The sequence below is a fragment of the Leuciscus leuciscus genome (genome assembly GCF_965113295.1).
Source record: "Leuciscus leuciscus genome assembly, chromosome: 1".
NCBI classification, from domain to species: Eukaryota; Metazoa; Chordata; class Actinopteri; order Cypriniformes; family Leuciscidae; genus Leuciscus; species Leuciscus leuciscus.
Genome location: NC_138725.1, coordinates 21,799,473 through 21,815,356, shown reverse-complemented (window position 1 = coordinate 21,815,356; position 15,884 = coordinate 21,799,473). Strand labels below are relative to the sequence as shown.

At 34.9% G+C, this 15,884-nt stretch overlaps 1 protein-coding gene across 4 annotated transcripts in view; it reads right to left on the bottom strand.

The window, feature by feature from the left end:
- The window catches only part of LOC309500680 (uncharacterized protein), a 41,413-nt gene extending 25,529 nt beyond the window's left edge, over positions 1–15,884 (bottom strand). For all 4 annotated transcript variants that reach the window (XR_014206660.1, XM_082172366.1, XM_082172370.1 and 1 more), the window contains exons 1-2: positions 15,820–15,884; positions 12,266–12,556 (exon numbers count right to left, since the gene is read on the bottom strand). Coding sequence is in view for 3 of the 4 variants with exons in the window: in XM_082172366.1 (XP_082028492.1) it covers positions 12,266–12,323 (58 nt within the window). In the remaining variant the exon portion in view is untranslated. The remainder of the gene's footprint in view (positions 1–12,265; positions 12,557–15,819) is intronic.

The window sequence follows — 15,884 nt, the reverse complement described above, 5'->3', positions numbered from 1 at the left end:
AAGGCTTCAATATTTTCGAGAAAAGGAGTTTTACCTATTACAGGCAAGCCGAGCTGACGTGACATATGGGGCGTGGCAGCATCGACGATTCCATTTTTTGATTCGATAATCGAGATTGAGCATTCATTTCGATCGATTTCGATTTAAAATCAAAATCGTGACACCCTTATTATGGATTCAGATTCGGATTATTTTATTTAATGCCATGTCAGCATTCAAAGCTATTTTCATGGGAAAAATTCAATTACAAAAATACAAATATCATATAAATACAATAAAAAAAAAAACACTAAAAAAAAAAACACAGCAAGTCATATTATATAAGATTTTAAAAATTAACATATGATAAAAAATTCAAAATCTTTTCAGGCATAATCTCATTAAATATGTCCTTAAGTGAAATAACTTCATAAAAGAGCATTCTGCTTGTAATAAGTCCAGGACAATCCAATAAAATATGTTTAACAGATAAGGGAATTTTACAAAACATGCAGAGAGTTGGGTCTTCACCCTTAAGCAAAAAAGCATGGGTCAAACTTGTGTGACCCATACGACATCCAGTGTAGACAACTTGATCAAGTCTCGTTTTAAAATTGATAAAAAGTCTGTTTGTAATTTTCGGATTAGTTCCATACAATTAATTATTCTTGTACATATTCCACTCTTCTTGCCACTTATTTAAAATATATCGATTAATAATCGGTCTCATATCTGAAGGAGGAATTTGACATTCATGAACTTCCTGATTAAGAGCATCCTTAGCAGCTGCATCAGCTCGTTCATTTCCTGAAAGACCAACATGTCCTGGAACGAACCCAGCAAAAGATAATACTGAAGAACTGATTGAGCAGATAATCCACTTTTGTTAAGATGCAGTCCACTAAAGGATGAAATGTCCAATGCTTGAAGACAAGATTTCGAGTCTGTAAAAATTATAGATTTTTTTTGTTGTGCATTTTCAATATGCTCCAAAGCTAAAAGTAAAGCACGTGCTTCAGCAGAAAAAATGTAGCACTGTTTTGGAATACGGATTCCATAGCGTTGATGTCCAGTCACCATTGCTGCTGTTACACTATTTTCCACCTTCTAACCATCTGTGAATATAGGTATGTGAAAAGGGAATTGGTTTCTTATGTCCAAATATTGCTGTCTATATACATTTGGATGAGTCACTCCTTTCCTCTGATGAGCCAAATCCAAATTGATATTAGGCTTCTTTAATTTCCAGGGAGATATAGAATTGAATTGTATTTGATTTAAAATGTTCAAATTTGTATTTAAGTTCTCCAAATGTGGTTTAATATGAATAGCAAAGGATCTGATGCTTTTAGGTTTGCTCTCATACAAAGGAGTAAATTGTGGGTTGAAGACTGTAGAATATGCAGGATTGGTTTTATTTGCCTTTATTTTGACAGCATATTGGAGTGAGAGCTTCAATCGCCTATTTTGAAGGGAAGGTTCATTGGCTTCAATGTACAAACTTTGCACTGGCGAAGTTCTAAATGCTCCCAAGGCAAGTCGTAAGCCCTGATGATGTACTGAGACAAGCATCTGCTTATAAGATTTTCTGGCAGAGTCATATATTATGCTTCCATAGTCAAGACGGGAATGAATTAGTGTTCTATAGAGTCTCAAAAGAACAATGTAATCTGCTCCCCATTTTGTTTTTGCCAATACTTTCATTATATTCATAGCTTTAAGACACTTGTTTTTTAGTGATTTCAAATGAGGAATGAAAGTCATTTTGTTGTCAAATAGAAAACCCAAGTACTTGATTTCCTTAACAACATTAATCGGTTCTCTATTAATGAAGAGTTTTTTGGATCATGATGAAGGGATTGCTGGATACAAACTGTTTTTGATTTAGAGAACTTGAATCCATTTTCAACTGACCACTGATATATTTTGTGAATACATAACTGCAGTTGCCTTTCAATTGTACTCATGTTCTTCCCTCTATAACAGATACAGAGATCATCCACATATAGGCTGCAGAATATATTAGATCCGATGATATTCTCAATGCTGTTTATTTTAATGCTGAAAAGAGTGACAGAGAGAATACTTCCCTGAGGAACTCCGAGTTCTTGTTTGTGAATATCCGACAAGGTGTTTCCTACTTGGACTTTAAAATATCTGCTAGCCAAAAAATTTGAAATCAAGATGGGTAATCGTCCTCTAAAACCCATGTGGTAAAGATCTTTTAAGATTCCATATCTCCATGTTGTATCATATGCTTTTTCCAAATCAAAAAAGACAGCGATAACATGTTCTTTTCTAATGAAACCATCTCTGATATAAGTTTCCAGTCGGATTAATTGATCCAAAGTGCACTTTCCACGTCTAAAGCCACATTGATAATCACTTATTTGTTTCTTCGATTCCAGTGTCCAAACAAGTCGATTATTTACCATTCTCTCCATTGTTTTACAGAGGCAACTGGTAAGAGCGATTGGTCGATAGTTATTTGGATCTGTATGGTCTTTTCCTGGTTTAGGTATTGGGATTACAGTTGCTTCTTTCCAAGAGGGTGGTATTTGTCCAGAAGACCAGACAAGATTGAAGTTATCCAAAAGAATAGATAATATACTTTGGGGTAAGTGCTTTAAGAATTGATAATGAATTTTGTCTGGACCAACAGCAGTGTCATGTGAACATTTTAAAGAGTGTATTAATTCTTCTATCTTAAAAGGTTGATTATATACTTCTTTGTTATCTGAATAGAAGTTCAATTTTTTCCTTTCCTGCTGTGTTCGTATTAACTGGAATTCAGGGAGGCAATTTTCTATTGACGAATTCTTTTCAAAAGATTTTGCTAATGTATTTGCTATATCCATTTCCTTTGTCTGAAGAATATCCCGTTTTTTTATATGTTGTATATGAGATCCATTTCCACTGCCCTTGATTTTGCGAATAATGTTCCAGATCCTCTTCATGGGAGTATAACATGTTAAACTTGATACAAATTGTCTCCAGCTTTGTTTCTTTGCTTCATTTATAGTTCTGCGAGCTTGAGCTAGGGCTGGGCGATAAAACGATAACGATATGTATCGCGATAGACACGTAATCAATATCAATAAAAAATGCGTTCGATAATTATTTATTTATTTTTTTCGTTGGAAGAAACCAGCAAAGCAAGTTTGATTGCATGAACAAAGGCACTCACTCTCTAGTAACTAGATAAAACAGAAAAAGTCAGCTCGCCTGACTTAAAGTCTGACCGTAGTCAGACCAATGTCGTCTGCAGATTATGCAAGACCGTCGTCAGTTTTTCTGTTATTCGCGTGCTTATGCGCTGTTCTAGCTAGTTTCTCAGCGCATACATGTGAAGCTCACATGCACTAAAAGCCTGTCTACCAGCGCCTGAATACTAAGTTATCTTTCGAGTCTTATTTTGCTAATACTGTTATACACACAAGGTTTACATAAACTAGTCGGATATGTCTAAAGTGAAAGCAAACTTGAGAAAATTGAGAGAAAATCTGCTTGTCAAATGCGTGTATAATAGACGCGTCGCGCGCAGCTCTTAAAGAGACAGTAGTAATAGTAAACACGCTGCCGCTTGTCCTTAAAGGGATAGTTCACCCAAAAATAAAAATTATCTCATTATTTACGCACTCTAATGTTGTTCCAAACCTGTATTAATTGCCTTCTAATATTTTCTAATATTAATATTTTGAAGAATGTGGGTATCCAAACAGTAGCTGGTCCCCATTGACTTCCATAGGAGGAAAAATATACTATGGAAGTCACTGGGGTACATCAACTGTTTGGTTACCCACATTCTTCCAAATAACTTTTATTTTCAACAGAAGAAAGAAACTTATTCGAGTTTAAAACAACGTGAGAGAGTAAATTATGAAAATTAGAATTTTTAGGAGAACTATCCCTTTAATGTTAATAAAACAACAAAATGTAAAGAGAAAATCACTCACTGCTCTTGACTAATAACTTTATTAATAGCTTTAATAAGTATCAATGTATAATTTATAGAAAATAGAAAGAAATAGATTTATATAATTTATAGAAAGAAATCGTAATATTATATTTTTGCCATATCGCCCACCCCTTTATAAAGCATTTCTTACATATTCTTTAATTTTGCACCTTAATGTTAAGAGATAATTGTTAAGTGTTCATTGTGATTTTAGACTTTTGAGTTTTCCATGGTCGTGTTGACATTTCTGCCTTTTTAACTGATGGGATTATAATCAGAGGTAGGTTAAGTTTAAAATAAAAAATCTTTAAATGTAATATATTTGTCTCCTGGACTGGTCCTTATTTTAAATATGTTATAAAAAAATTCAATAATTATCGATATCGACCGATATGAAACACTTATATCGTGATACAGTTTTCAGCCATATCGCCCAGCCCTAGCTTGAGCTCTACAAATTTAAAAAAGTGTAAAATTAGTTGTTGATGGCTGTCTATTAAAAAGTCTTTCCGCCTTTTTCCATGCCCCGATAGCTTTTTTACACTGCTCATTAAACCAAGGGTTAGTCTTACAGTGTGATTTAGAGGACGTCTTTGAAATTGTTTCATTTGCAATATCAATTAACTGTTCAGTAAAAGTTTCTACAGAGTTCTGATTATCTTGAGTTGCTGAAATAAATTTGTCATAACACATGATTTCGAAAGAAGGCCAATCTGCTTTCTTAAGTAGCCATCTTGAAGGTCTTTGTTGGACATCCGATTTTGTAAATGAGGTGATAAGTGGAAAGTGGTCACTCCCACATAAATCATCCCAGACCCGCCATGTACAATCTAAAAACATTTCAGCACTGCATATAGTCAAATCAATTGCAGAGTAAGTGCCATGACCTGGATGAAGGTAGGTTTTTGTTCCATCATTTAATAAACACAAGTCATTATTATGTATAAAATCTTCCATTCTCTTTCCTTTAACATCACATCGATCTTCTCCCCATAAAGGATTATGACTGTTAAAATCACCCATAAGTATAAATGGAGTCGGCAATTGTGCTACAAGTTTATCCAATTCTTGCGTTGTAATAACTTCACTGGGAGGCATGTAGATAGAGCATAGTGTAATGACTCTATGAAGGGTGATTCGTACTGCTATTGCTTGTATTTGGGTATCCAGTACAATAAGACTGTGGATTATATCCTTTTTTACCAAGACGGCTGATCCACCAGAAGGTCTTTGTACATTTGGTCCATATACACTAAACATTTTAAAAATTTTAACAGTCAAGGGATCATTTGGAGATAAATGGGTCTCTTGAATACAATAAGCAAGGGGATTTAAAACAGCAGTTAAAAGTTGTAACTCTGCAAAGTTAGCTTTTAAACCCCGACAATTCCATTGAATTATATGGTTACTTATCTTCAAGTGGGGAAGATAGGTACAGGTCCTTTATTCTTGCACTTTGGAGAAAGGCTACAACTTCGACTAGTCATGGGTTCTGACATTTCAACATCTTTTGGATTGTCATGTTTTTGAGTTCTATTTTTGTCTTGATTTGATTGTCGAGTTACTGTGCTTTGAGATTTCTTTTTCTCTCTGGATTCTCTTTGTTCCAACTGGGTGTCTTGAGTCGGATTAGTTTGGATATATACATTCTTGCTTTTTTGTGAAGACAAATTCTTATTACTGCTTACAGCTTGAGGTTTGTCTGTAGATATCCAAGTCAGTTCTGTCTGAGTACTGATTTCCCGTATGTTTGGTTTGACCACAGCAGAATAGGATTTATTCAGCGTGAAGGCAGGGAGATCTTCAACAAGTTTGCGGGCTTCAGGATAGCTCACCTTCTTTGTGTGTTTAATTTTTTTGTATTTCCTTCTCTTTAATCCAGGCAGGGCATTTCTTTGATGAAGCTGCATGATCACCAAGACAGTTTTTACATTTAGCGACATTATTACAGTTTGTTTCATGGTCATCCTTACCACAATTGTGGCAAACAGCCTTATTTTTGCATCCAGCAGAACCATGACCAAATTTCTGACATTTAAAACATCTCAACGGGTTCGGTATGTAGATATCCACAGTGACACTTAGATATCCTATTTGAATTCTCTCTGGCGGGTGAGGTCTGTTAAAAGTCAGAATGTATGTTCCTGTTGGAATTATTTGTCCATCTTTTTTGATACTTATTCTTTTGACATCAATCACACCCAGATGATTTAGTTCTGAGGCTATATCAGCTTCGTCCATGTCTTGCAATTCTCTGGTGCGGATCACTCCTTTGCTGTTATTCAAAGAAGGGTGACAAAATGCTTTCATAGTGACTCCAGCCAGATTTGTTGCTCGCAATAAGTTCTCCGAGTTTGCTTTGCGAGCACATTCAACCAATATTTGATACGATCGCAGCTTTTTGATATATTTGACTGTTCCTGCTATTCCTGTGATTCCTTTCTGAATAGCAAAAGGAGACAGTTTGGTGAGAGGGCTATCAATTGATAGAGACTCAAGTAATATAAATCTTTGCCAGTTTTCATTTTTAGAAGAAAAAATTAGATTAGTGGTTAGTTCAACTTCCAGTCTTGATCCAGTATCCGTTTTTTGGTGTTTTGTTTATTTGCCATGTTAGAAAGAATTGGTTCATCATCTCTGCTCCTCACCCACCTCGGAGTCCTACAAGGGGATGTACAGTGCCGCGGGAATCCACCGGATGTACACCAAGGATACAGTAATGATATACTTGAGCATATAAACACAAGATTCGGGCATCCTTTTCGGACATGTTGGTTTCATATTATTATTATTAATTTTTTGGTTTGTTTGTCTTTTATTTTCAGTCTACTTTCTTTTGTTACTTGTTTTATGTTTATGTTCGAAATAAAGCATTCAAAATCAAAATCAAGATTTATACTACTCAATTGACCCTACGCCAGTGCCTTCTGGAAGTGGTGAAAACTATATAATTGACTGTGATTCAAATCCAAATCCAGGGCAAGTCCTGACAAGCCGATTGGTTGGAATGGGCCAGTCCAACCTCTCGTCTAAATGAAGTAGGAGCCAAAGTGATGTGTTGGAAATGTGGGGGCCGCAGCAGGCCAAAATCCTCAAGCACCAGGATTTCTTCCTCCACTGACACGAGTCGCAACCCACGGCATACAAGCTGCCCCATTTGTCGCCTCTTACGATCAGCAAGGGGGTCCCTTATTATGGATAAACATCTTTACTGATTCAACAACAGTGTTTGTCATCTTTGCCTAAAAGGGAAATTCAAGTGTTTGATGGAAACCCTCTGCAATATCATACCTTTATGAAATCCTTTGAAAGCGGTGTGGAGCGTAAAACTGAAAGCCCCAGCGATCGCTTATACTTTCTTGAACAGTATACCAGGGGACATCCGAGAGATTATAAAAAGTTGCCAGCATATGCTTGCCGACCGTGGGTATTTAAGGGCCAAAGGTTTACTACAAGAGCATTTTGGTGACCAGTATATAATTGCATCTACCTATATGGAAAAGGCTCCTTCATGGGCAAATATCAAAAGTGAAGATGTAAGTGCTTTACGGGATTATAGTCTGTTCCTAAGAAGCTGTTGTAACTCCATGGAAGATATTCAGTATTTTCATGAGTTGGATACGCCCTCTAATATGTTTACTGAAAAATGGAGATCTGAAGTCTGTGAATTGCAGGAAGCCTTCAATCAAAGAGCTACCTTTAGCAACATTGTTAACTTTGTTGAAAGACAAGTGAAAATAATGACTGATCCAGTTTTCGGAGACATACAGGATGGTCCAGCATTAACAGGAGGTAAATTATTGAACAAAGGCAAGTCTCAGTATTATCTTAAATCTAAAAGAAGCAGTTTTGCTACTACCGTCACAGCAATGGAAAATAAATCAGAAATTGGAACCAACAAAAAGGAAATTGTTTCACCCACCAACAAGAGTTGTTTGTTTTGTAGATGTGGACATGTTCTAGAATTGTGCCCTCTATTGGAAAAGAGGAGTCATGGTGAGAAGATTGCATTCTTAAAAGAAAATGGCGTATAAATCGCCTTTCATGTAAAGTGTGTAATCTTAAGCACCCAAGTATACTTCACATCTACCCAAGAGAAAAGGAGACAGATTTAAAACCTGTCAGGAGACAAACAGACGCTGTAATGGGCAGTGCTCTGCAATCTGTTGAGTCCAGTGGATTTATTGGGGCTGGTGAATTTGAATGTAAACTTTCCATTGTTCCTGTGCAAGTGAAATCTAAAAAAGGAAATAAGTCTGTGATTACTTACGCTTTTCTGGATCAAGGTAGCACTGCAGTATTTTGTACACCTACATTGATGAACAGACTTGGTCTTTCAGGTAAAAAGACTAATATTCTCTTGCATACTATGGGACAGGAGAAAGTCACAACTACCCATGTCGTTTCTGGATTAGAGGTGGCTAGTTTGAATAAAGATGAATTTTGGGAGTTGCCTGATGCCTATACACAAAATACTATGCTGTGCATAGTGGAAACATCCCAAGACAAAGGATGTGCAGGGATGGCCACATCTGAAGCATGTGACTTTACCTGAAATTGACTCTGAGGTTGAACTGCTTATAAGAATCAATGCCCCAAGGGTTATGGAGCCAATTCAAGTGATCTGCAGTGTCAATAATGGACCATATGCAATTCAAACCAGTTTGGGATGGACAGTAAATGTTCCACTAAGAGGAGACGGTGGTGACCAGTCTACGTATGGCTAACCTGATGTTACAGTTAACAGGATGTCAGTTTCAAACTTGGGAGAGCTTTGGCAACAACAATTCAAGGTTGATTTTCCTGAGTGTAACAAAAACAAACAATTTGGGTTTTCAAGAGAAGATCACAAATTCATTGAGATGGTAACAGACTCATTAAAGCTTGTAGATGGTCATTATTCTATTGGTTTACCTTTGAGGAAGAAAGATGTTTGTATGCCAGGCAACAGGACAATTGCTGAACAGCGTGCTCTGAACCCAAAGAAAAGGATGAAAAAGGACGTTTTACCTCATTCTGAATAATCTGTTTTCATGAAAGACATTATTTCTAAAGGGTATGCAGAGAGAGTGCCAACTGAGGACTAAGGATGTAGTGACGGTAAGGTATGTTACATCACCCACAAAAAGGAAAGCTTCGGGTTGTATTTGACTGTGGTGCTACATTTCAAGGGATATCTTTGAATACCGAACTGTTACAGGGTCCAGACCTCACCAGTTCACTGATTGGAGTAATAACCAGATTCAGGAAGGAAAGAGTTGTGATCACAGCAGATATCGAAGCTATGTTTCATCAGGTGAGGGTACCAAAAGATGATGCAGATATGCTGAGATTTCTTTGGTGGCCTGATGGTGACCTTACTCGAAATATGGTTAAGCATCGTATGGTTTTGCATCTCTTTGGAGCTACTTCATCACCCAGTTGTGCAAATTTTGCCCTCAGAAGGTGTGCTGAAGATAGCAAAGACTTCAGCAAGGAAGTAATTGATGCAATTTTGCATTGTTTTTATGTGGATGACTGTCTGTTGTCAGTAATTTCAGAGAAAAAGGCTCTTTCTCTGTATCATGATCTTGTTGCATGGACGAAAACCAACAAAGACAACATTTAAAAGAGGAAATTGAGAAAATCAAGGCACAATGTGGCAGAAGTAAGCTTTCTGTGGTAGAGCTAAAGAAAGCTGAATTAGAGGTAATTCGTTACTGCCAAAGAAAAAGATACTCTTATGAACTCTCAAGCTTACAAAAGGGAAAAAATGTTAAAAAGAACAGTCACATTTATAAGTTCAATCCTATCCTTGAAGACAGTGTTTTAAGAGTTGGCGGACGTTTGAGTAGGGCGGTTATGCCTGAAGAGACAAAACATCCCGCTATACTTGCTAAGGATTTTCACATCTCAGACATCATTCTTAAACATATACATCCAGAGGTGGGTCATGGTGGTCGAAACTATATGCTATCAAGGTTGCATCAGAGGTACTGGATACTTGGTGCCAGTGTAGCCATAAGGAAGATATTGTCCAAGTGTGTGATCTGCAAGCGTTTGCAAGCAGCTATTCAAACCTACCTCTGAATTGAGATCTTGTATTTATAAATGTCTCCTATGTGTATTTAATATAATTATTGATTTATTATAATTAGGGGCTGGTATGTATGAGCCATATAATTGGAAAGTCATGTGACCAACTGATAATGGGAGTGTCATTAATTAAGTGGGGTTAAAACACCTGTTGTGTGTGTGTGTGTGTGTGTGTGTGTGTGTGTGTGTGTGTGTGTGTGTGTGTGTGTGTGTGTGTGTGTGTGTGTGTGTGTGTGTGTGTGTGTGTGTGTGTGTGTGTGTGTGTGTGTGTGTGTTCACATGGAAGAACGGGGTGAGTGCTGGAGCACATATTTTGTTGACCGTGCAAACCTATACAAAATAAAACAACATGCAAGCTTCAAGGATAAACGTGTCACATTAGTTATTCCTGCACTAAGCTCCTTAGCGTTTTTTGGATTGTTTTTATGTGCCGCTACATTTGGGTCATTCTACAGAAACGTCCACTTTTGGTATGGCAAGATGTCTTAAAATTGATTTCTTTTTCTAACATTTAAACTTACACCACATTATTAGACTACCCTTTGACTTTATGAATACGCATAAATGACAGCTTAATGATTTTTTATATTTTTTGTACATTTATTTAAAGACCGCATGTACCATTTTTTTGTCACTGGTGTTACCTTACTTATTTGGCAATATTAAAGGTTTTTATGAAATATTATTTATAATTTTTTTTCAGCACATGTAGACAGAGTTACCGAAAAAGAATAATAATGCAACAAATAAGGAGATTATGTTTTATTTATTTTAATCAGGTTTGCTAAAAGTGTGCTTGAATGATGTTAGTTCATCTGCGCTACCATCGATTTGCTATAACAATGAAAATATTTGAAAACCGGTTAAAATCAAGTAATGATGCAATCCTTTAAATCTTAACTTTTGAGTGTAGCAGAATTAAATGGATGTAATATTATTATTATGTCACATGTGACATTGTATTTAATGTGACAGAAAAAAAAGACAGTAACACCAGTGACACAATGAATCACCAATGGCATGCATAAGACCAAAGATCATTATTCTTCAACTATAATTAAGTAGATGAGACTAAATTATTACATTTGGCATATAATCTAAATGAATAGCTTTGAATAAAGTTTATCTATAAATGGGAGTCACTGGTGTTACCGGTGTTACCCATAAGAAAGGTGACACCAGTGACAGTAACACCAGTGACAATTTTCATAAAAAATTCATTTTACAAAATGGCTGCTGCAAGGTAACAAACCACATGTTGTCAATCATGGTATACTAAGTAAATTAAGTAGTTTATTCCATTTGTATTCTAGTTTTTTACAATTACCTAACAGTAATGTAGGTCATACCAGTGACTTCAACTAAAAGCTTCATATGAAATCATGAGATAAATGAGAAGATTTCTGATAACTGAAAAGAGACAGTGGATCTACCATGGGCTTTTCTTCATAGATATTCAGGAAATTGGAAGAAGGAAGTCAAGTGATGTCATCAGTGTGATTTTTATTTCAAAATAAGAGATATTTGTTTGACGGTAACACCAGTGACACAACTCCAGGGGACCACTACTTTCATTATAAATGTTATAATATTTATTCTGCTTTTTTTTTTAAATATATTATTTACATAATATATTTGATAGTTATGTATACATTATTGTATTTTAAATGATGTGAAAATCTGTTATTGACCTCAAAATAAAGCATTTTCCCTCTGTACATGACTGTGGGGACGAGCACTTCTGTGGTGCTTGGAATTCGATATAATGAATAAAAATCAAATATTGCCACATTGATGGCTCAAGAAGGTGTAATTGTTCAAATAACATATTGTTTTATTTTAAAATGTAAAGAAATTGTAACACTAAAGGTTTTTTTAAGTGTAATATTTCTGTAAAGGCTAGGGACAGAAAAGTGGACATTTTCATAGAATGACCCATTTACGGTTTACTGATTATTCCTAAATGTTGAATATTGAAAATGACTAGAATTCTGGTAACGTTGTTGCAAATTGGGAACCAGATATAAAATAAATGTAAAATAAAACAGTTAAAATAGTATCTAGCTTGATCTGATGTTGACAATCAATAAACATTTCTCGAACCTCCCTTTACTGACCATTTGTTGAAAACAAACAAAAAACATTCTGTACCATTTCATAGTTTAACTGTTTATCTAAATGTGATGAAGTGCTTGAATGTTTCTAACATGAATGTTCTTCAGCATCATGAATGAATGAAGAATAAACACCAACCTCTTTGTTCTTCAGGATCTTCAGTGTGTTTCATTCTGCAGGGTTCTGGATCACTCATGTTCTCACTGTCCTCTTTAATAAACTCAGTCTTTGCAGATTTCAGCTCTTCCTGATGCTCTGATGCTCGTCTTCACTTGAAGCTGATGGGAATTTACAGCATTTATTGGAGAATTGAGGTGGGAGGAGCTTCACTTATGATGTGACTGATGTGGGAGGAGCTTCACTGATGATGTGACTGTCAATGGAGGAGCTTCACTGATGATGTGATTACAGTGGGAGGAGCTGATCTGCCTAAATGAAAAAAATAAATTACTGAATTTGTTTTTATAATAAATGACACTTCTAAGCCTTTATGTCTGTCTATCTATTTATTCATCGTACAGTAACTGATGCCAATCATTAATTATTTGCATTACTAATCCTAACATTATTCTGCTTCTTCATTAAAATACAGTTATCTATGAAATAAAAACAAATATAAATAATTTAAATTCTTCCAAGTATAAATAATGGTAAGAAAAACAGTTAAACACAGAAATAAACGCACAGAGTAACCAACAAATACCCTCAGTCAGTTGACAATGAAATACATTTTAAATGTCAATTTACAGGAGATCTGAAGACATCAGCATAATAAATGAGGAGAAAACAGAAACTATTGTCATGAAATAAAGAGTGTTTTCAGCAGATCTGTTAATATTGATGAGCCTCAGACTATCAACACTCATTCAACAAGCCATTCAGAATCATCAGCTGAGGGCTGTTCCATAAAACAAGATTAGAAAACAAGCCAGGCTTATTTTGGTTTGTCAGACTTATTGTCGGTGGATTCCGTTTCATAAAGCAAACTTAAAATAGTTCAAACTCAGTTACCCTGGCAACTTATGCTGGGAAACTAGCCTGGTCCAGGGCAGGCTAACTGTCAGGCTAAGCCTCAGCTGTTACACAGATCCTCTAACACTGACCAATAGGAACACAATGATATTACTACTGACACTCTCTCATACCATTATTGGACTTTATTAACCACTATTAGTCCAAAAATAAATACACAGTATACAGAAAATCAACTTAAATAAGGCTACAATGATAAATTAGACAATATAGACCTATATATATATATATATATATATATATATATATATATATATATATATATATATAGATATAGATATATATATATAGATAGATATATAGATATATAGATAGATAGGTCTAAATACAATATATATACATGTTTTCTTTTTTTACTGGCTGAATGTTTTGTGGCCAAGATTTAATTAGATTGTTTTAAAGATTTATGAATACATTTCTCTCTGGTTTTGTTTGGCAGCTGTAGTACATGTTTACGATTAGAAGAACATTAGATCACAATTAAAAAAAAAAAAGCTTTGTAAAGCAGAAGTTAAAATCACAAAGTTAAAAAATAAATAATTACAAAAGCACAGTATAAATTTTAACTGGTAAGATGAATCTGAGCTTAGTAATTGACAGTATATTAGCCTACATTTGATTTACCCCATTACAATAGTCCCTTTACAGTTATTGCTATCATAAAAATACACTTGTACACATCTAATGACCAAATAACAAATAACAAATATTATATATATATATATATTATGTACTTTATTATGTCTTTCAATTCAAACACATTCAACAGAATTATACAAATGGACAGTTCCTTTAAAGACATCATATTTTCCCCCAATAAATATTCCTTATTTTTCCTTCTACTTTTTTTCTTTTGTGATAATACCCACCAACACATAGCCTAAAAAACACACGATTAGAACAATAACCAAAAAGTACATAGTTAGACACTTTTACATATGATTTAAGGGGGAAAAGACAAAAAACAATAAATAAATATTAATAAAAATTTAACATTCACATATTTATATCAAACTCTTATAATGACACATAATTCCTAATAGTTATTCAAGTAATATTATTTGAATATCAAATATTCAATATTAAATAAATAAAATAACAAATAACTAGAAATAAAAGGGAGGGAGGGTTATATAAAAATGTAGTTAATGTAGGCTAATATATATTCCTTTATTTTATGGAATATTCTTTGATTTTAGAGCTGCACATATCTTTTCAAAATGTATACATTTGCTCTTAATTTCATGTTATCCTCTCCATAGTGTACTTTAGAAACTAAATCTACTCATTTAAAACTGGGGATTCTTGCTTTCTCCAAAAAATTATTGCATTAAAAGCTGTAATTCTCAGAATTCTAAATAAGTATACATCATCTTTATTAAGTAGCATAGGTCCTATACCCAAAACTATATTTTGTATCTTTATATATTTAGTTTCTTAAAAAAAGTTCTGTTTACTGAAGTACTTCTGTTCGCTAGAAGTTCATTGCAACTTATCCAACATCCTAAAGATAAATTATTATAATTAGAAGATATTTCTAGTGTTATAAAATATCGCATATTAATTTTCCAAGCAAAATTATTGCGCTCCTATTTGGCGCGCATGCGCGCAGTAGCGCTCGTTCAATATGAAGATTAGCAGCAAAATGGATACATTTGCACGACTTTCTAACATTTACAGATGGAGAATATAACTGTAAAATGTAAGTTTTGCACTGAGGGGGGAAAAAAACAATGTCACAAACGCATAAAACAGCACAAAATATAGGCTGTTTGATGGTGGATCGATTTGATCCACGATCGACCTCTAGGGCTGCTTCAGAAACGCGTGAACACGCAATTATCCAGACTAGCTAAACCTGGATCAAATTAGTGAGATTGCGTGAACTTCAATTACCTTTAATGGAACCACTTTAGCCCCAACTTATTTGTTAGGCTCATTCAAGTCCGGTTTTGGAGTTTAATCCCCGCTTTTCTAAGCGTCTTTTATGGAACAACCCTCAGATCATCTCACTTTATTCTGAGTGTTTGCTGTTAGAAACACATTATTTGAGTCAGGATACATGATAAAAGCCTGTGAAACTGCTCTATTGGAAGAAAATACTGTTGTTTCTCACAACATGACATGGATAAAACATAAAAACAAACACTAATGGCATTCATCTTAATAAACCACCTCATCTTAATAACTACAGCAGCATAATGTCAATATCTAAACTATATTTAGATTTTCTAGTAACTAGATTCATTGCACTAATGTTATTCAAAACTGACAATGATCCTAAATAAGTAATCATAAATGTGAAGTATTTAGCAGTATCTGTTCCAGTATTTTAACAACGTCACATTTGATCTGGCAAAAATGTCAACAAGTAGAAATAAAACGGCAGCAGCAAAACTTTGTCCTGACATTCGGTAACAGTTCTCACTCCAAACATCGAGACAATCACACAGACGAACACAAACTCGCTCAGGTCTGAATGAACTCCACATATTCTCCTCATGCTCGCTGCTGCTGCACTAAATGTTTATTTCAGTAGGAAGACGCCAGAAAAGACGCACAAGTATCGCTGTGATCGATGAAAACAATACAGAAATGAGTCTGTCGCTTAATCAAACTGTATAAAGTGTGTGTGATGGTTGTGTAAATATGAGAAATACCGTGAGTTGCTCTCCTCTCCTCAGAAGACTCGACGCTGAAACTCTTCTTCTTCTTCTTCTTCTTT